Source organism: Trachinotus anak, unplaced genomic scaffold, assembly GCF_046630095.1.
Source record: "Trachinotus anak isolate AG129_WGS33_773 ecotype Australia unplaced genomic scaffold, CSIRO_AGI_Tana_v1 ptg000014l, whole genome shotgun sequence".
In the NCBI taxonomy this organism is placed as follows: Eukaryota; Metazoa; Chordata; class Actinopteri; order Carangiformes; family Carangidae; genus Trachinotus; species Trachinotus anak.
This window is the reverse complement of record NW_027273865.1, coordinates 18,303,394-18,325,682: the sequence shown is the minus strand read 5'-3', so window position 1 is coordinate 18,325,682 and position 22,289 is coordinate 18,303,394. Positions and strand designations below refer to the sequence as shown.

The 22,289-nt window shown below is 38.4% G+C and overlaps 1 protein-coding gene and 2 non-coding genes across 7 annotated transcripts in view; 1 reads left to right on the top strand and 2 right to left on the bottom strand.

Annotated features, from left to right (window-relative positions):
* The window catches only part of dync2h1 (dynein cytoplasmic 2 heavy chain 1), a 105,952-nt gene that overhangs the window by 47,793 nt on the left and 35,870 nt on the right, over positions 1-22,289 (top strand). For 4 of the 5 annotated variants that reach the window (XR_011693428.1, XM_071496052.1, XM_071496049.1 and 1 more), the window contains exons 68-81: positions 756-865; positions 1,187-1,207; positions 2,058-2,156; positions 3,303-3,426; positions 4,753-4,916; positions 5,397-5,516; positions 6,997-7,131; positions 8,357-8,500; positions 10,151-10,240; positions 13,324-13,389; positions 13,514-13,564; positions 13,646-13,699; positions 13,989-14,120; positions 15,407-15,479. Coding sequence is in view for 4 of the 5 variants with exons in the window: in XM_071496052.1 (XP_071352153.1) it covers positions 756-865; positions 1,187-1,207; positions 2,058-2,156; positions 3,303-3,426; positions 4,753-4,916; positions 5,397-5,516; positions 6,997-7,131; positions 8,357-8,500; positions 10,151-10,240; positions 13,324-13,389; positions 13,514-13,564; positions 13,646-13,699; positions 13,989-14,120; positions 15,407-15,479 (1,383 nt within the window). In the remaining variant the exon portion in view is untranslated. The remainder of the gene's footprint in view (positions 1-755; positions 866-1,186; positions 1,208-2,057; positions 2,157-3,302; positions 3,427-4,752; positions 4,917-5,396; positions 5,517-6,996; positions 7,132-8,356; positions 8,501-10,150; positions 10,241-13,323; positions 13,390-13,513; positions 13,565-13,645; positions 13,700-13,988; positions 14,121-15,406; positions 15,480-22,289) is intronic. The other variant, XM_071496051.1, reaches the window with a different exon arrangement.
* trnam-cau (transfer RNA methionine (anticodon CAU)) lies at positions 20,542-20,614 on the bottom strand. The gene has a single exon. It is a non-coding gene; the product is annotated as a tRNA-Met (tRNA).
* On the bottom strand, positions 21,675-21,747 carry trnam-cau (transfer RNA methionine (anticodon CAU)). Its single transcript has one exon. It is a non-coding gene; the product is annotated as a tRNA-Met (tRNA).

Below are 22,289 nucleotides of genomic sequence, written 5' to 3'. Positions count from 1 at the left end.
TTACTCCCATACTAAACAGCCTACACAAACACACTTCTACCCACACACAAATGATACAGTGGATTCTGCTAATACATAAGGGACAAACATAACACTTGCAAGGTCCTGGGTTTTCGAAATATGAGTGTTGATTAAATAATTATGAAAGTAGAGAGTTTAGGAATTATCTGATCACTGTTCAACTTGTAATGACTCCCGAGTTTACAGTAAACACCAGAGTAACAGACATAACCTCCAAATCATGTTGATGTTTTGTCTTTAATCCTTCAGTCAAAAAGCATCTGTATTTTGGATCATTTGATTCATCTAACAAGTAATAACATAAAAACTCTCACACATAATCCAGTTTTTTCAGCACTTTCTGTATTTACTTCATTTATCAGCTCTTCTATTCAGATATTAATATTTTATCCACACACATTAACCTGTAAAAAGTCTCTTTCATCCCCTATTGCTGTCTCATTAATAGTGTCTCATTAATAGCTCTGACCATATAATTCTGCTCAGCAACTGAGAGGGCTTGAGATGTGCATGTAAATTCCAAACAGCTAAGTCATCAACTAATGTTTCCTACTCCCTGGATTCTCTGGCAGCGAGTTAGTTGGTGATCAGGACTGTTGAATTGAGACTTGTTGTCAAGTGGCTGTTGCAGTGTCCAGTAACTGTAGTAACTGTATTATCAACACTCTTTTCAGTGAACATATACAAAAGCAACAAATAAGCATGAGCATTTGTATCGTGTGTGTTTGTATTAGAGTTCGACTTGCGGTCATTCCTGTGCTCTGAGAGTGAGCAGTTGATCTGGAAGAGTCAAGGGCTGCCATCTGATGACCTCTCCATGGAGAATGCCCTGGTCATACTACAGGTTAGACTTCAATTTACCCTTCAGACAGTCCATGTTAATCTCTCTATTTGTGTTTTTTTTGTGTTTTTGTAACTTAATCATTAATCACCAATTTCTGTTCTTTTCTCTACCCATTTCTTTTACATTTGGTGAGGCTTAAGTTTTTAGTTTACAATGTCTTTGTTTTATGCACTTTTTTAAGACATCAAAGTGCAATATAACTCTAGAATTTACTTATAACAGTCAGTCTCTATATTAATAGTTGTATCAAGAATCATGCTCTTGTTGTATCATCCATTGTCTGTATTGTGATTGTGTCATTTTTGCCATTGCTGCCTTCAGATCAATGCTCTCAAGTTACGGGTAAGAAGTTGATCCATCATACATCCTTATAGCCCACATCTAGTTTACTGTAGCACTGTAGCCTCTGTTTCTTTTACTGTCCCCCTCTCTCTCTGTGTCTTCCTTACAACTAGTGTATTTTTATTATATATTCTCAAACTACCACGTACGTTAAAATGCAATGACAGACTGTATGCATTCGCATTCACACACAGATGCGCATGCGCGCGCACGCACACACACACACACCCACACACACACACACACACACACACACACACACACACACAGAGTTAAGTTAGTTTGGTTGCTTTTCAGATGTCTTTAACTAATTTTATTGCTCACTTTTTGGACAACTGTCAACTAAGTTATCTCAGTCAATCACCCTTTTTGTACAGATCTACAAAGAAGATTAAGGAAACTACAGCATAATGAAAAATCACTTCAGTAATAGTAATAACTTAATATACAGAGTTAGTTGCGGATGATTAAAAAGATAGGTGAGATGTGTACGTAGATGTCCATGACACCACACAAAAGAAAAAAGAAAGATACCAGGGTTACTTCTATCAGTATGCAGAGTAAGAAAGGCTGTGAAAAACAGACAAACAGGTTTGAGACGGAGAATCCTTGAGCAAGAGACCATGAAATAGATGAGCACAGGATTAAAGGAGGGTTGGGGACTTCATTCCTTTGCCTGGCATAGGAGTGACAGTGGTCGATAAGCATGACAACAGTGAGACAGGACTGAACTATACACACACACTCACACACACAAAACTCTTTTTCCTCAGTAGCTTAGCCTCTTCCCAGATAAAATTATCCCAAATAAACTTAACCTGAAACACAGTTATTTTTCATTGTTATTTAGAGTGTTGCCTGTCCGTTCCTGATTGACCCGTCATCCCGAGCTACAGAGTGGCTACGCACACATCTCAAACAGCACAGACTAGAAGTTATCAACCAGCAGGTAAACGCACACACAATCATAAACACACAGGTACCTTAAAGAACACACAAAAGAGGTTTTTAACTGTTCATTTAAATTTGCAAACTCATTTTTACAGGCATGCACACTGGTAATATGTTTTGTTCAAATCAATCAACCCTAAACAGGTGAGGTAACTTTTATGTCTGCAGGAACATCTAAAGCAGTTCATGTTGAAAATTACTTTGAAGTGTTTCATGAGATGTCCTTGATTGAACGTTTTCTTTTTGTCTGATGAGTCCAAGTCTATTTTTAACCCATTAGTATGCCCTTATCATTTAGTTATCACCACTGTTTGATAGAGTGTATGAATAAGGCCCCTTTCTCCTCACTCTGTCCAGTTGTTGACTTTAACTAATTATTTGATTGCATTAATCAATGTTGGACTGTATTACTCATTACTTACTAATTACCAGTTACTAATTGCAAAATTGATGTCATTATTTATCACACCCTTGAAGCAGTAATTTAGTTGGTGCTCTTAAAGAGATTGAATGTCTCCTTTATCTTCTGTGTGTCTATGGCTTTATAAGGGGCCTGTAATGCATTAAACTGCTGTAGTCACTGGATAGGTTCTGGAGCTGGACTGGAGCTATGCACCATTTTCTGTTTTGATACCATGATTTAGATATGTATGTATGTGAATCTATTCACATATATCAATTTGTTATTGTCTGCCATATACATTTAAATGCCGTTTAAATTTAGTGGTTTTAAATCTTCATTGTGGTAGTTTATTTTCTCAACAAACTGAAATCTTTTGGTGTTCTAGCTGCAAATGATGCTTTTGGTCATTGGTAAGTCACTACAGACCTAACCTGAACATGACATGACCACCACAGTGATGTGATGCACTTTGCAGACTGAGTCAGATGACCTTCAGTGTGTGCCTAGAAAAACCAATCATTATGAGAAGAAGTGATTGGTTATATGCTATAACCAGTAAAGCAACCTTAAACCTTAATAAACATTTTATTTATGTAATCTGTAACTGATTTTATTTGCTTATTGTTCCTGTGGATATTAATAATATTGATATGATATGTTACAGAGTACTGTGTCACCAACCAATAACAGAATTGTAGTTATTCTTAATTAATTTTTGTTCTGTGTGCTTGCTCTCAAAAGGATAGTAACTTCATGACATCCCTGGAGCTGGCAGTCAGATTTGGAAAAACCCTCATTATCCAAGAGATGGATGGAGTTGAACCTGTGCTCTACCCGCTGCTGAGGAGGGACCTCATAGCACAGGGTATACGCCCCTCTCACAAGCACAAACACCACTTTCATACAAACGGGGGGTTGTCAAAATGACAGCAAGCAAGCATGTTTGTAAACATCAAACACTCTTTCCATGGCCATTTTAAAACGTGATGGTAATTACCGTATTTTCCGCACTATAGGGCGCACTGGATTATAAGGCGCACTGTCAATGAATGGTCTATTTTCAAACTTTTTTCATATATAAGGCGCACCGGACTATAAGGCGCATTAAGCGAAACAGTCAGATAAGTCAGTCAAACTTTATTAAACGCGTTCACAATAACTCTCAACCTTGTTCAGTTGTAACACGTAAAAAAAGCACAGTCTGATACCGCTAAATCAAACGTTAGCGTATTCACATTAACTCCTTATAGGTCCTTATACACGCACACTGTAACATTATGGTGGAGCACAGTATGTATTACTCCGCGACGCTCCTGACTACGATAGCCGTAATGCTGCAAGCAGTGCGGCTTTGTAGTTTACCAAAGTCGTACTAAAACGTTTTGACAGAGCGCCGTGAGCGCCGTGTACCACACAAAATCGCTTCGAGGTCAGTAAACTCAACCAGAATTTATCCATATATAAGGCGCTCCGGATTATAAGGCGCACTGTCGTTTTTTGAGAAAATTAAAGGCTTTTAAGTGCGCCTTATAGTCCGGAAAATACGGTACATGCATTAAAAATTTGCTAATGAAAAGTCTTCAGGAACAGTCGTTGTTTGAGCCACTATTCTGAAGAATTCAGACTGCTGCAATTCTTTATATTTACTGTATAAAATAAGCATGAACATGCTCAATCTATGTTATAGACCAATGCTATTTGAAATTTAAAAGATAGTCTCAAAATGCATCTTTTGTGCATGCTGTTTTTGAAGCTTCTGATGTTACCTGGGACATTTTAGTTTCTGGGTTTAGATAATTGCATACCAATCACGTATGTGTAAACAGAGGTTGCAAACATACCTGTGAAAATGATTGTGATTCATAAGGCTCTGAATCATCCATGGAGAGGCGGTTGTTTATTGGAGGCTGAATTGGAGTGAGGGCAGAGAAGGTGTGAGAAAGGGCAAGTTATCCACTTAAAAAAGTGGTGTTGAACAGCAAAAAAGAAGCAAGGCAGTACTGCATTGCAGACATCTAGAAGACAGTGAGGCACGTAGAAGCAGAATGTAAAAAGGTCAAGATAGGATTTTAAATGGTCATTGAAGACAAAGTTACAACCCTGTATTATACAGTATACGTTGTTAACAGAGACTCCCTTTCTTTCTTTCCAATTTCAACACATATGGACACACCCATACATGCACACTCAGGTCCTAGATATGTTGTTCAGATAGGAGACAAGGTTATTGATTACAACGAGGACTTCCGTCTCTTCCTGGCAACACGGAATCCCAGCCCCTTCATCCCCCCTGATGCTGTTTCCGTGGTTACAGAGGTCAACTTCACTACCACCAGGGCAGGCTTGCGAGGACAGGTAACCAACATAACCCAGACTCAAACGCACGCACATAAACAATATAACATAACAGAAAGTATGTGTGAGGTTTACCAGCCTCGGCAGTAAATTGTTTGTGAAGCTATGTTCAGTTTTGCTGACACTTTATTGCAGCGGTGTAGATTAGACCCCATGGTGTGTGAGGCCATAGTCTGTGGTGATGTTTTGTAAAATAAAACAATACAGTAAAATAAAGAAAATGTACTAAACATTTTGTTTCTCCCATTATGACCGTTGCTTCAAATATGCTGCAGATGTGTCTGTTTTTATCTGGCAGTTTAACTCAATTTGGTGCCTTATGCTTCATGAACAAAATCCATGTGCAACAAGTGCTTTTATAGTGAAATAATACAGTGCATATATAGACCATGTACTGTATGTTGTAGTCATACTGTGTTTCTGTAGTCATCCTGTATGTCCACCTGCCCATTTGTTTGTGTTTATGTGTCTGTGCATTAGCTGCTGGCCTTGACCATCCAACAGGAGAAGCCAGAATTGGAGACTGAGAAAACAAGACTACTACAACAAGAGGAAGACAAGAAAATACAGTTGGCTCAGCTGGAAGAATCCCTGTTAGAGGTACACATACATTCATACAGTGTACACTGTGAGAACAAAGTACAGGAGAATTCTACATTTTGGGGTACAAAAGGCTGTTGCGAGGGCAGTATCGTATACAAGTGTAATATAGTGTGCCTACCATTTGTATGTATTATGTACCCAAGTGATAAAAACCTTAAAACGATGTATTATCATTAGACAATGTTGAGAAAATCAGTGTGGAAGTCCCCTTTTCTCCCCTTTTGGAACATTCAGTTCTCCTGCACTGCAGATCTTGTTGCTTACTCCCACTGATGGCCTGAGGAGGCTGTAGTAAACAGAATGAGACAATGTGTACAGACAAAACAGGAGGAGTCGCTTGTATTACAACAAGGATGTAATCTGTCACTGGCTTCCTCCCCCAAGAACACTGTCAAATGTGTTTGGTGGAGCACTCATTTGTTGAATTTGTGGAAATCTGTACTATAAACAATCAAAAACTATTTTATTACTTTATGGTGGACCACAAGGTATGTAACTGGAACCATTATGTGCCTGTAAAAGTAAATCTGCATGCATCTCAGTAGCTGTCAGCTTTAATTTTAGGTTATGTCAGTGCATATCCATTTACCAATTTGACAGCTAGGTTAAATTTTGAACTGATAGAACAGATGGGAAAAACAGCACCAGAAAAATTATCTCCCTGTAAATATTCTATTAAATCCTCTGGAAGCCTTCGGATTTGAATGGAATGGAACGTTAGTTGAGAGTAAAATCACAAAGTTGCTTTCAATGCATTTCTTTTCCTTATTCATGCCTCTGACACTTCTAAAGAGAAATTTGTAGGCAGGTGTTGCATCATTTTACAGCCACGTAATGAGAATATGGTGCCAAAACATCAAACAGGTTGTTACTGTCCAAATATTTTAATGGGGCTGGCTGCACTTCCAGGCAAAAACATACAGAGCTTAATACATACACACCTTCACAATCAAACATGCATACACACACATAGAGTTGATGGACATTATGTCACATAGACATTCAACATATTGATTATTGCACATAGTGCACACAGTCCACAGTGCCAAAAGCAGGATGTCAGTGCTTCACTGGTACTAGACATATAATTATTCTAGAAATGTAGGAGCATATTCGACTTGACATTTCCATGCACCACTGCTTTCTCATCTATTTTATTTGAATTTTATTTGAATAAATTTTATCAGTTCCTTTTACAGAATAGATTCCACAGAATGAAGTGAGGGACTCCTGGCTCTCAATGAAAGCTTAAATAAAAAAATGAATAAATGTCCAACATAAGGCCATTATGAAATGATATCTCTTGCTCCTGCAACATTTATCAGATCACACACTTTTGACAATTGACTGATACATAACAAAATACCCCCCCCACCCCTCTTTGCTTCTGTCTTACTTATCAATGACTCCCTTTCTGCCCCAGTCTAATCCTTGCCATATCTATTGTTTGTATCTGCCTGTCCTGTTCTTGTGTCAGACCCTGGTCACAGCTCAGGGTAATATTCTGGAGAATAGGGAGCTGATAGACAGTCTGAACCAGACCAAGGCGAGCAGTGCCCTGATCCAGGAGTCATTACTGGAATCACACAGGCTGCAGGCATCCCTGGACCAGGTACTGTTCATCAGGCACACACACACAAACGCACATATGCACACAAATTTGAAAAAAAGCCATAAAAAACCAACCTGTCTCACTGCACCCACCAACTGATTTAATTGATTTTTAATATTAATCAGCTAAATATGACCTGTCTTTGGTTTATGTGGTGAGCTCCCCTCTGGATGACTTGTAAGCTTACAGGTACAAATCAAGACACTTTCCTTCTACCTTTCTGTAATGTCTGTTACAGACAAATCCTGAAAAACCTAGATATGTCCTAGTGGTATTTGTAATTCAATTTTACCATTTCAAAGACAATTAGCATTAACCAGTGGATTACTGAAGCGTAATAACCAAGCTTCATCAGAACACTTAGAAGTTTGGAACCTGTTTTAGTTATTCCCCTCGACATTCTACCTCACTGATAAGAGAGAGTGAGAGAGGGCATGGAGATTGAGGGCTGTGACAGAGATAGAGAAACAGAGACAGAGAAAGCAAGGTAGAGGGAGGCACATGACAAAGAAAGACACAGATAATGGCAATCAGAGAGGCATAATGTGTGGAATGTTTAATGACATTTGTGGCCACCCTGCAAATGTAAGATGACTCCACTTTTGTACTAAAGCATAATTTCTGGAACAAAGCATCATCTTATATTCAGGTCAGTACTTTTACTGAAATTGAAATGTTTAGGTAGTTATGCACAATGATGCAGGATTTTCTAGTATTTTGGCACAAACATTTAAGTGGTCAACAGATAGACAAACCCACAGCCACACTCAATGCACACACTATACAAATATCAGCTTCCAAAGATATTCAAGCACATACCGAAGATGCATTACATAATTGTCCTGTAGGGTGCAGTGTTACACCAGAACTGTTTCTGTACAGTCTCTATTGTTTTTATTTTTTTATTTTCTCTCCCCTGTTTCTGTCTTTCTTGTGAGAAAAAAACAGGGAGATTCATACATTTCCTGTCTTATTACACCTCATGCTGTCTATCCTCATTTCTCTTTCCCTCGTCTTCCATTTTGATTGAAATAAATATTTTCTGTTTTACTTTTCTGCTTATCCATCCCCATGTTAAACCCTTTCTCTGCTGTGTATGTTGTATTGTCTGTAACTATCTAAAACATTGGTTGTTCTTTCTCTGCTGCTTATTGGTTTATTTCTCTCCCCTTTTGTTTCTGTTCTTTCTTTTTTTCTTTCTCTTTGTTTTTTTTTTTTATTTTAGGAGCGGGATGCCTACTTGCCTCTTGCAGAGAGTGCCAGCAAGATGTATTTTGTCATCACGGACCTGTCAAAGATCAACAACATGTACCGCTTTAGCCTTGCTTCTTTTCTGCGCCTCTTCCAAAGGGCTCTACAGGCCCAGAAGGTGACTGGATGCCACATACCTCTTATAATACTTCCATTTTCATCTAGCACCACACTGTCTTAATTTGTACCTGACAAAATTGTTCAAAGTAATGTGGCTTTGAACTGAAACCAATATCACAACAACAACACCTTTATGCAACTACACAAATAAATGAATAATTTAATCTATAAACCAAAATACTAATATACATAGGTTTACCCATACACACATTACAGCTTTGGCATAAAGGGTATTATAACTTAACATCATACACCCACACACAATAAAACTTGGATGAGACCATATTTTACCTGGTTTGACAGTATAAGAAGATTCACTGTCTTAGAGGAGGTTATGTGCTAGACTGTTACTTGGCCAGGCACAGTAACATTTTGTAGTCTTTACTGGCAACTGCTCAGTGGTGAGAAATAGTCCAAAACACAATCTCCTGTAATGCATTTTCAACATATCTCCCAAAATGTTGACCTTTTCCTTGAAAAAGGGTTGAAAAAAGGGTTAGTGCTATGCATCACTAGAAAGAGCTGAAAGAAAAACAAACAAGCAGAAACTTTATTTTGACAAACTGATCTTAATTCCATTTATGTTATTTAGATTACTTTAGATGATTTTGTTTTAGTTCAGGTTGTTTTGATTTATATCAATGTAGTTTTGTTTATCTCAATCTGACCTGTGCAGCTGGAGATCATCATAGACTGTCTATCACACTGTCCTAAACACTGTCGGATAACCAGAGTGCATACATACAGACACACAGGTACACACACAGACACTGGGTTGAGAGATTGAGCACTAATTCCCCAAATCCTGTGTGGGTTGTTAGAGCCAGTGCTGTCATCCAAGAATGTCACCAGACAGCAGCTGGTCACCACTGTTACGTGTTTGTGTGTGTATTTGTGTAGGTAGGTTTGTGGACACATTCAGGGAGTATGGTCAGAATACAGCATTGATTCATGGACTCTCTGTCCCTTTGTATTTTTTGGTTTGTTGTTTTATTGAATGAGCAAGTTTAATTTGCCATGAGCTCCAGATGGTTCCTGAGATCTGGAAGAGAATTTTAACCTCTCACATGTGACTTAACACACTGAACAGTTCTCACACACACACAAATACATTAGCACACATGCATGCACACATGCAGCCTCTATGGTAAGGTACTATATACACAAAGTGCTAACTTGCACTCACTAAACATAGGTGTTTACATAAAGTAGATGCTTGCAGAAGAACAGAGATTCCGCCAGGAGAAACAGAAGTACAGACATGCTAAACCGCAAATAGAGGACCGAAAGAGAAATCCATGTGAAATTTTGCTTTTTCTTGCCATTTCCCCCCATTTCTCTTGGATTTTCTGCTACACAGCCGTTAGTCTGACAGGTTACTCTGGTGTGACATAAAGAAAAGACAAGCTGGAATAAAAATGTCGCTGCTAACTTTTTAATTCCATTGCAGCTCACGTAACTAGCACAAATTTAGCTACAACAAAGCACATAAAACAGGCACATGGACTGTTTCATATTAATGGAGGCTGGGAAATCTGTGTAGTGACAGGATATCCCTCAGTCTAACATCATCTTACCAAGTTTAATGGTCCTTGGCCCTTTTTATCTCTCACCTCACTAACTGTGTGTATGTGTGTGGGCTTTTTAGGAAGTAGAGAATACTGAAGCCAGGATTTCTGCTTTGGAGACGAGCTTGAAGAATATGGTGTATGAGTATGTCTGCCGGTCGCTTTTCAAGGTAATTCACACTCTTCTTAAATAAAGCCACACTGTCTCTGTGCCAGTAACACAAACAAATAAAACAGATGTGGTTTTGATTCCTGACATCACTCTCGTGATTCATATAGGGTGATGGGTAGTGGGATAAGAAAAAATGCAATTATTATCCTGGCATACTGAGTTCTTCTCTTGTATATTCCTGCTTTTATCCCCCAAGTCTCTCTCCCTCACTACTTTGACAATTTGCTTTATCTTGTCTTCCAGCCAATCATAATGCAAGGTTTAAGTTGATGCTACAAGTGGTCAGTTAGGTGTTTTAACAAGTAACGCTAAATTCTTTGCAATTTTGTAATGTAAAGTAGTAGCACAGTAGTATTTGTATTGATCATTTAAATCAAGTGCACAATCAGACAAACACACACATTTACACAGTCATACAATCAAACCTCTCTTCCATTAACACACTAATAAAGTGTCAAATATTGACCAACACAGCAATCATCGCATCGATCAGGCAGTAGATGGTAAATGTAATTTCTCTGTCTTTTGTATGTGTGTGTGTGCATACATATATGTGCTGCCTGCATGGTAATGGAAGTTTCAGGGTGGCTGTTAATTGCTGACCACGTCTATAGGCTATCTACTCAACACTTACACACAAATACACACACACACACACACAGCAGCAGCCCAGTTATTAGCAGAGAGGAAACACTGGACTACATTATCAGTGTTCCTGTCAACACCCCCATCTGTGTTAGCAAAGAGATAACTCCAGGGAAAAAAGGAGAGAGGTGGAAGAAGGCATCCAATGAAAAGATAAAGGTGGATAATGAGTGAGAGGACAAAAATGAGTACAGGGAGATGAGAGAAATAAGAACAGTAATTAGAGAGGAGAAGGGGAATCAAGATTAGAAAACATCATGATATACATCTTTGGAAAAAAAATTAACAGACCACTCCTTTGGAAAAGCTCTATTTTTGTTATGACAGTGGTGGGCATTCAGACTACTATGTCTTTGTGTTAAATTCTACCACAAACACAACTGATTCAGCTTAATAAGGTATTGATTGAGCATGTCTAGATACATCAAAGCAAATATTGATTGTTGAACCTCTCATGAACAAAATTGTTAATTTTGGGGGGCAGGTGTAAACTTGTTAAGCTTATGTTATTTGACCTTTTGTAGTTATTACAGTATAGACAGAGTAAGGCAGTATGCATATATTGCACCCCTGCAATAACCTGCAGTTGTATCTTTACTGTTGCAAAATAAGTATTTCAGATGCAACAGTATCTAGGCTTTGTCACCTATCTGATCTATGCATAGCAGCTTAGCAAATCTTTCTTTTTTTTGTCAAAGTGCATAGAGAACATGCAACATTAACAACGTTAAAGTTTTTCTTTTTGGCATATGGGTGTACACTGGAGGGGTGTTCACTCAGGAGATTATATTTTTAGAGTAGAAAAGTAGCAAACTGTCAAAGATATCTATGTATGTGTACAAGCACTTGCTGTGTTAGGTCTTTATGTATGCCTGTGTGTGGGGTGGCACGTACATGCATTCAGGAGGTTAACTGCGTGTGTGAGAATGTGGATGCATCCCTTGTATGCATGCAGTGGTTTGAGTTGTGTTGATGTGCAGGAGTGTGACATATTCCAGGTTGTACTGTCTACTGAGGTTCCTGTCTTGTCAGAGTGTCAGTATGACAGGGGTTCACATACACACACTCACACACTTTCATCCTCATTGCACTCTCTTTGCTTCATTTCTCTCTGACACATATATGCACACGCTCAGAAAACACAAACACACACACAGCCCCACACACACACATAAAGAGATGGGATATTGTGCTGGTTTTTGATCAGTCATATCATATTTCTTGGCTCTCTCAGTTCAACTGTATCCCCTGTCACTTCAGAAGATGGGTTTTATATTTGGAAGCTTGGTGTAAATCATTCAGACGTTAGATCAAGAGATGAACCGTGGAGAGGGTCGCAGAGATGGCATGGTAGTGTATAGCGCTGGTCCAAATGTAACCTGAAGGTTAACCTCACCGGAGCTCAAGCTGGCTCCACAGCTGTTGGTAAAAGTACAGGATTTAATATTAGGTGATAGGCAGAGATGGGTTAGGAAGGTTTTTGATGATCTGAAAAATGTTGATATGCACAGACACAGTTGTCCTCCAGGTTGATCAAATGATTTTTCAGCAACAATTCCCACATCTGGTAACTGTGATAGCAGCTACTGTGAATAGCCAGACTGATTAGATTAACACAGGCATTTGACGTACTGCCACTTTACAAAGCACAATATTGAGAAGTATTACTGAATTGTATTCTACTTCCAATTTGGTTGTCCTTGCCAGCCAGTTGTTAAGTGCATAAAATGAGATTTACATAAATATGCATGACTAGCACAGAGGCGGTGTGGCTGTATTTCAATGTGAATGTTATTAGCGGCTGTTATTAAGTTTGGATAATACATATTGTGTTATTGTTAATTCTGTCAGATAGTGTCAGGAAATCAGTAATAATGCATACTGTAACTGTGGAGAGCATTTAGACATTACTGTAATGCTTTTAACAGGAGTTAGTTAAGTCATGTATGTGAAGAAAAGTACATTGAGTGTTTCTCATTTTTAGCTGTCAGAAAAAATCAAAAACTAAGAGTATTTCAGACAAACAAGCACTGGAGTTTCCTGCTCAGTGTCTTCCTGTTCTTTTAAAATGTGGAAGTTGGATAAGTATCTTGATTAGTAGCTTTTGTCTCTTTGCTCTCTCAAAGTTGACCAGCAGATGAGAGAGAGACTGACATTAGAGCAGACAGTGTGGAGGGATGTTCTTTATGTCAGTGGATTTTTTTGTCAGGCTGCAGCAACCCTTCACAAGTTAGACAGGTTGAGCTGCTTATCATGCAGTGGGAAAATGAGTGTGTTTGCCCTCAGTGTGGATGAGATCCTGAAGTTTTGTTCTCTATCATGACTTTCTTTGTTTGTAGTTGGGATTTAAGCAGGGCAAAATGCTATCATGTTATATGTGTCATACTGTTTAACATGTAAGTATAATTTTCTCTGTCTGTCTTGTCTGTGTCTTAGGCTGACCAGTTGATGTTTGCTATGCACTTTGTGAAAGGCATGTACCCTGAACTCTTCCAAGAGAATGTGAGTATTTTTGTATTTGCATTTTTAGGATACCATTAATGTTGGTTCCAGTGACAAATTAGAATATAATAGAAATATTAGCTTTAGACCTACCAAATGTCAACCCAGTCATGTTTTGCTGTAGGAATGGGACGTCTTCACTGGAGCCATTGTAGGAGAAATGTTTAAGAAAGAGGTAAGAGTGCAGCTTTTTTCTGAGAATGAGAAAACATGATACTATTTCTGTCTTTGACCAATGCTTCTTCTCACCTGGCAGGAGTTCCCCTCTTGGATTGATCTAGAGAGGCATGGAGCAGTGGCCATTTTTAAAGTAAACACTTAATATATACACTTACATACACAAACACATTCAACATAAACTGTGTACATTATTACACCATCAACTGCATATGCAATGTGTTACAAAAGCACAGCCTACAGAACAATGCTTAATAAAGTAAAATTATTTTGACATTTGATATTTTTTTCAAAAAGTTTAATGCCATTTAAATAGAATGTCAGTAATTTACTTCTTGAACGCAAGATTAAATTTATACATCTAACTTTACTTTACAGTCTGTCATTCAGCCGTTGAAACTTTTGCCATCCTTCTTTTACAGGCGACATTCCCAGCTCTCTATCACTCCCTGTGTTTGAGTGACTCAGACCTTTGGCTGTCCTTCTCGCAGAGCTCACATTGTGAACAGGAAATCCCATCCTCCATTGCCAAGAAGATTACTCCCTTCCAGCAGGTCAGCTTTCAATCAAAACCAGTCATTTCATCAGCCAAATTTAACAACTTATCATTATTTACAGACCATGTCAGAAGTCTACACAAACCTCAGCCACAAAAGTTCTATTTTTAGCTGAGCTTGTTCGATTGTTTCTCTGTCAGTTGGCAGATTTTAATATAATGTTTTGTAAAATTAGTCCATGAGTCAGGAAGAAATGATTAGGCTTTAGTGTGGTTAGTGCCACACCATGTGGCCATTTATAAAGCACATTACATTCTGGCTCGTCCTTGTAAACCATGAAGCATAGCAACAAATTCTTTTTTGTCCTTGGTTTGTTGATTAAGAATGAAAGTTCATCTTAAACATATCACCTGCTATATATTTTTTTTGCAGAGCAATTATTACTTTACATCTACACTTACAAATGTAATCTTTTTCAGTATTTAGAAGAGCACCAAAACTGTTTTAATTTTTGTTTTTTTCATTTATGTAACACACCATTCTCAGTCTTTTGCCAAATTCCTGTACATGTGGCTTAAGTGATACAAACTCACAAAACACGTTGAGAATTTGCTATCAAAGTTCATGGTATTTTACCCATTGATGGTGCTATACCATAATCCGTCTGGATGACCATAAGTTACCATGGCTTCATCATGATATTACCAAACAGGTTTAAAGTAAAAATCCTGTATTATTGTCAATCACAATTTTTCTTTTGCGTGTAGATCCAAATCTAGATGTTTACTAAAACCTTCTAGTTCTTTTCTCATTTTTACATAACCAATGTAAAAGATAGAGCAGCCTTAACAAAATGTGCACTCTCTAAATACTCTCTAATTTTACTTCGATGGCAGTAATGACAGCCCATTATATCTATTGTTATTTTTGTCATTATTAGGGAGAAGTCGGCATGATAACAGTAGAAAGTAAAAACATTTGGTTGTATCTTTGAGCACACCCGTTCAAATGTGGGTTGAGACTAAATGAAGATTTAGTTAACTTAATTTCAAAGCATGAACAAGACAGAAGCCACTTATCACTAAGTGGCTGTCAAAACCAGCTGAGTAACTTATTAACTTTGTGTATTGTGTTCTCAAGTATATTGAAAGAAGACAGTGTCACAGCCTCTGTGAATTTGACAGTGGGTGTATATCCAAGTTAGGCATTTTGTTTCTTAAAGGATGACTTTTTGGATATGTAACATTTTGGTTTGTTATGCAATGGACTGACTCATCTAGAAAGTCTTAATGGATGCCTGTTGTTTCTTCCTTTGTCAGTTTATATTTCTCTCCTCTCTTCAGCTATTATTGGTTCAGGCAGTCAGACCAGACCGACTACAGAGTGCCATGGCAGCATTTGCCTCCCAGGCCCTGGGTAAGTGGTTCATATTAGAGATTTTAATTTTTTGATTATTTATCAATGTTTCCTAAGTGGGCTGGAGCTGAGTTCAAAACATTTCTACTATTGTAGGCCTGAATACACACAAAAAACCATTCAGTATTTCCCACTGAAAAAACAGCAAAAAACTGATCACATTCACAACATAATCATGCTGCCAACTAGCCAACTACCCAATCCTAAAATGGGTCTCATCTTTATTAATATTTTGCAAGGTTTCTCTTCTTGCCTTATTTGCTCTCACTTACTCAGACCAAGACCTTAAAAATGAGTGTCATTTTAAAGAATATATACGTTTCACTTCCTATGCACACCTTTGAAGTGTATTGTAGATGTTGAAGGTAACAAACCAAGTAATAGATTAGCAGCAGTGTCTCCCCCTTTTTTTATCAGCAGCGGTGCTGTTGTTTACACGTCCATGAGTGTGCGATGCCAGACCCATATATAAGTGTCTGTGGAGGAATAGCTTAAAATGAATTTAGAATTGTAATGTAATTTATTAGGAGCTTTTGCCACTTGAAGGGCTCTGCTGGTCCAGATAGCTGTAGTGATAAATGTGAAAGAATGACATGCCTCAACAGACATTACTTACACTATTTTTTATTTGAAATAGATATTTTTAACTTAATGAACCAGTCTTGCAGAAAATTACAAATTTAAATATAATTCAAGTTTAATTTGAAAATTCAAATATAATTCGGCTAACAAGATAAGTGTACATGACAAAGTTGGCACCCTATATGATTAGGATATTAATAAAAGCATTTTGATTAGTTTTTCCATGCAAAATAAAATGTTGTGTTATTACACATTCCATTTTTAAGCAAAGGCCTTAGCCCCCCATTAATGTCCAAAAGATGTAATGAGCATTACATGTCAGCCAAATAAACTGTGATAACTTGAGAAATAACAAAGCAGAGGTTTGTTTTAAATGAACAAATGTGCACAAATGATGTGCAAATGAATGAGGCGACTCTGGGGTGAAGAGTGAAGAGTTCCTTTCATTTCCTTTCATTGCTGCGCACAGTGTAGAAAGCACGCAAGTTACAGTGGTTACATTTCACACACAGCACTGCTGCTGAATGCATACTGGAGAAACACTGAGCTAAAATGATAAACTGAAGCTGTGTTTTGTGCAAAGTAAGACAATTATGATTAGCTGATGAGAAAGGAAGCAATATTATTTGTTTGTTTTGATGAAGCTTTGCCCTTCTGAATTTTAGTATGATTGCTCTGAATAATTAGCTGTAAATACCATGGGTAAATAGATGCTCCTTTATCCCTTTTGGCAAAAACTATTTTACCTTCGCGTTCATTTTGCTGTGTAGAAAGATGCTTTGTTTTTCGCAAGCACCTTCTGCCTTCACACTCCACTAAAGCAAAATAGTCACAGACAATGCTTTTCATCAGTGGGGTGTTTTTTTCATGATAGTCCTCTTTATGTGTCTTTCATCACTGTGAGAATGCCACTGTCCTTGAGAACCATATACACAGACACTTCTCTGGTTTCTATTATCACCCCCACCCTCACCCCCTTTTTACACACACACACACACACACACACACACACACACACACACACAGACAGAGACAGTCACAAATAGTCACACAGTTATTGTGCTTGTTGAGTCTGGTGTTAACCTTTGGGACATCTACGTGCTTTGGTCGTCAGCATCTTTATCATATGAATATTCATGACTCAATAAACAATAACTCAAGGCTTATTTTAATGAGAAAACCCACCACAAAAGAGAATTTACATTGTGCTGTTCCAATCGTTTTTGATAAAACAGTCAACCGGTATGAATTTGTAATGTCATCAAATAACAGTGGGAAACTTACAGAGGGGTGACAAATTAAAGGAAAAACCTAAAAAATCTGTGGAGAAACTGGATAATAATTCCTCCATGAGTATGAAAATGATGTGAATCATATGCCATATGCCAGTCACCAGATCTCAACCCAACTGAACACCTATGGGAAATTTTGAACCAACATGTTAGACAGCGTTTTTCCTCCGCTACAATCAAAACACCAAATGAGGAACTATCTTCTGGGAGAATGGTGTCCTATCCCTCCATCAGAGTTCCAGAGACTTGTAGAGTAAATGACAAGGCACATTTAAGCTTCTCTGGCAGCACGTGGTGGCCCAACATCTTACTAAGACACAATATGTTGGTTTTTCCTTTAATTTGTCACCCTGCTGTATATGCCGTAAGTCCTCAGGTGCTGCCGTAAAACACAGTTCTTCCTCTGATTTTTCTTCCTGTGGCTGGCAAACAGGTTTTTGCTGCCTTACCATCGCCTTCTGGTGTTAGCGTTCACATTCATGTTCATTAGGTGCAAACAGAGGCATTCAGTTCACCAAATGAGCACCAAATGAGCACATTCATGCACTCTGCTATAAGACAGGTCAAGTCATTAGGATACATTGTCTGCAAACCATGGGTGTGTGTACAAAATGTCAGTGTGGTTCATCCAATATGCTCAGATATTTCCGTCTCAACCAAAGTAGTGGACTGACTGACCGGCAGACCGACACTGGCATCCATGTGCATCCATGTGCCTTAAACATGGTCGTCTGACTGATGCTAATTTACAGCCCCTAATCCCGATAAAGCTTCCAAATTCAAGGTATAGCAACTAACAATAACAACTGTTAATTGACAACAAAAAGTGTTTGTGATGATGCACTTAAATGTAAATCAGGAAAAATATCATGGCATAAATATGAATTAAGGAATCAGTGGCCTAATGTTAAAAATTTCCCTTCAATGCACCAAGTTTGATTCTGGCCAGCATCCTTTGTTGTATGCATACCCATTTCTCTCTCTAGTGCAGACCTTCATTTGCCCTAATGGCGGGGTTTTAAATCCAGTCCAATCGGATTTTCAATTTCTATGCTAAACTACTGCACTTAACATTTGACAGTTTACACTGAAGCATTTATCTCTCCCATTGTGATTCTTTTTAGGAAAACTTTTGCTCCATGTGAGGCTCGAACGCATGCTTTTCCGATTATGAGACTGACGTACTGCCCCCTGCGCCAACAAGGCTATGAGCGTGTTTGCAATTATGGAAAAAGTCAAAGAATAACAATTCAGTCTCAATGCTTAGACACAATGATGTATCTGCACACCTAAATTGTCACACAAAGTCTATTATCAAACTTAAATGCTGTGTATCATGACTCAGCACTAAAGCCATGACAAAGAGGGGTGCCACAGGTTGAAGGAAACAAAAAATATGGATGTAAGTGCAACACAAAAGATATGAGAATACAATAGCATATGGCTGTTAGTCTAGTCAGTGATGAATGTGTGTGCTTGAATGAATGAGAGGTATGGTGTTAGAGTGCTGGTTAGTTTTCAACAAAGATGAGCAGGAGAGATACAGGACTGGGAGCAATGGCCTAACCCTAAAGATAATCACAAACAAATAAATGCATAAAGAGAAAGATGATGTTTTCAAGTTCAGTTGTTAAATGATTAAGAATTCTTACACACAATATGTGTTTCAATTTGCATACTTCCATTAGTACAATGACATGTAGTGTACATTGTATACTTACTGGTGTAGTGCATGAATTTTGACAGGCTAGTGTTGTCTCAAATCAGACACTGCCAAAGTGCACTTACCTGAAATGACACTTGCAACATTCGCTTGCAAAATTCAACCTGCTGCTTTGCTCATATGACTTAAAAGTCAACATTTTATTTTAGTGTCTATGCCCCCTGTTTCATGTGTGATGGAAATTAGGCTCAAACTTATGACAAGCCAATGAGGCTTAAAAAGTGATGCATTGTGTTCATCAGAGTTATTACAATTGCTACTGTGAAATAACTTGATTCTTTGAAATGTCCACCTAATGTGTCCATGAGGCAATGAGAGCTCTTCCTGCATATCAAAAGGTGAAGCAATAAAGATTCAGCTTGACTGTTCATTCTTGACCTTCAACACAACAATTGACAAACAGATGTTAACACAATGTCCATCTATTTACTTCAGAACTTTTCATTAAATAAAATTTCCATTATTCCAGTTCATGTTGGTTAAACAGTTGGTGGCTCACGGTCAAGATTTGTTTCCGATGTCAAGAATGAACTGTGAAGCTGAATTTGAAAGGTCATGTGGATGCGAAGTCCTAAAAGTGCTCCAAATAGTAATGGAAGTTTTGAACATCTGTAGTTCCATAATAACACAACAGCTCTCTGTGCTGACAAAGACCATGTCTGATTAAGTGGACCTTGAGTTGAGATTGTTTTTTAAAAGGACCTTTCAGCCTGTGTTGGCCTTCAAGATGTAGATAAATCAAGTTTATTCGATTTGTAATATATTGGTTTTCTAGCCCTGTCACAGTTACAGTCTTGTCCATTGAGCAGAAATATGGTGGAGTTTCCAAACCGACCATTCTCTCAAATTTTCATGCCATGACTGTCGTGGCCAAAACTATCAAAGCAACATTATCATATACACACAACACAAGTGGTATGCACATCAATCAGTTTTGTCTGTGGTGAATGCATGTGCATGGATGAATGTAGGGCATAGTGTCATGGTGAGATTTAAGCTGGATTGCAAAAAACAAACAAAGATGAGCAGGAGAGATGTTGAACCGAGAGCAGCTCTAGGTCATTCACAGATGCACAAACAATAAAGAAACACTACTGAATGATTGGTGGTGTAGTGGTGATGTTTCCAAATACAAGCTCAGCTATAGGCAGACTAATTTTCCATTCTTACACCACGCAACCATTTTGAAGTCAGCAGCAATTACTTTTGACACAAACTCTCATAACTGGACAAAGACAAGTATTTGAAGAGGCTACCTCATTTTTTCTGGGAAAGTCATGACAAAAAGAAAGGAAAAGTGTTTGGACTGTTGAAGAAATGGTACTAAGTAGCAATAACATTTAAATTTTTTTTAATCATTCACATCATTGCTCTTAGCTTGGTAGGTTGCAGCGTGGAATCACAGACGTTGCGGATTCCATGTTACTTCCCCACTGTGCTTTGTTTCATCTGATTTTAAAACACCTGCCCCGTGTGAGGCTTGAACTCACAACCTTCAGATTATGAGACTGACGCGCTGCCTACTGCGCCAACGAGGCCCTGAACAAGTGTTGAAATATTGAAAAAAGTCATAATTTTGTCTCTGTACCCAATTACAACAATGTATGTGTACACCAAAATGCTCACACAAAGGCTATAATCAAGTTAACATGCTTTGTAACATGACCCAGCACTAAAGCTATGACAAAGGAATGGGAGTGCAGATTGAAGGAATCTAAACCACTATGGATATAACTACAACAGAAGAAATAATATGGGATGCATTGGTAGTCCGTCTAGTTCGAGAGGGATGTGTGTATGGATGAGAGTAGCTCTAACAGCAATCACAGATGCACAACCAATAATGACACACTACTGAATCACTGGTGGTGATGCAGTAATGTTTCCATAATAAAACTGCCCTTACCTCTTTTCCACCCAAGGTAGTTGGAAGGCCAGTTATAGGCCAGAGCTTAATCTCAGTTCTTTTGACTGCCAAAGAACTGACCATTGGCCAGGAAAACTGGTTCAAGAGAAGCACTAACACTTACCTGGTCTAGAACCAAGAACTACTTGCATCAGGGGCTGAGGGCAGGATTATCATGACCAACAACACCAATTAAACTTTTGTGACCACCATTTTTAAGAAATTTGGAAATGTTCAAAATCAACATCTAAATGGTTAAATGCCAATGTAGCCTAGCAGAGCCAGGAGCAACACTTGTGAAGTGGCGATTTAGTCCAAGTTCACCATTGTTGTTGTTGTGCTTGGCACTGACGTTGCAGGGAAAGCGCACATTTACAGACATATACAGTGACATTTATGAAGAGAGGATGTGGTCTGCCACTGTTGTTGTATTTGGCGATAGCGTTGCTGGGAAAACGCAGGGGTATACAATGATGCAATGACATGGCTCTATGGCACATCTCCAGAACAAATTTCCAACAAACACGAGCACCAGTCAAGCATTAGCTCCAAGGTTCATAACATTGCAGTCAGTTTTTTAACCTGCAGCACAGAATCACATACTGTATGTTGCAGACTCAGCACTCTATGTTTACAAATATACAACTTGTGACTTCCCTATTGTGTTTTGTTTAATCTGATTTTAAAACATCTGCCCCGTGTGAGGCTCGAACTCACGACCTTCAGATTATGAGACTGACGCGCTGCCTACTGCGCCAACGAGGCCCTGAATGAACTTTGAAATATTGAAAAAAACAGAAACAGTCAGAATTTGGTGTCTCTCGCTCTTGCTCTCGCTCTCGCTCTCTACCCGATAACAACAATGTATGTGTACACCAAAATGTTCACACAAAGGTTATTATCAACTTAACATGCTTTGTGACATGACCTAGCACTAAAGCCATGACAAAGGAGTGGGTGTGCAGATTTAAGGAATCAAAACACCAGGGATATAAGTCTGTCTATTTAGTGAGGAATGTGTGTATGGATGAGTGCATGGCATGGTGTCAGAGTGCTGGATAGCGTAAAACAAAGGTGGGCGGGAGAGATGCTGGACTGAGAGTAGCTCTAACAGCAATCACAGATGCACAACCAATAATGACACACTACTGAATCACTGGTGGTGATACCGTCATTTTTCCAGATACATGTTCAGCTATAGACAGACCTCTTTTTCATTCTTACACAAAATAAGAACTTTACTTTGATAGTATTAGGTCTTTGTCTCCCGTGTTCCATATTGTTGTGACACCATAACATTTTCAATA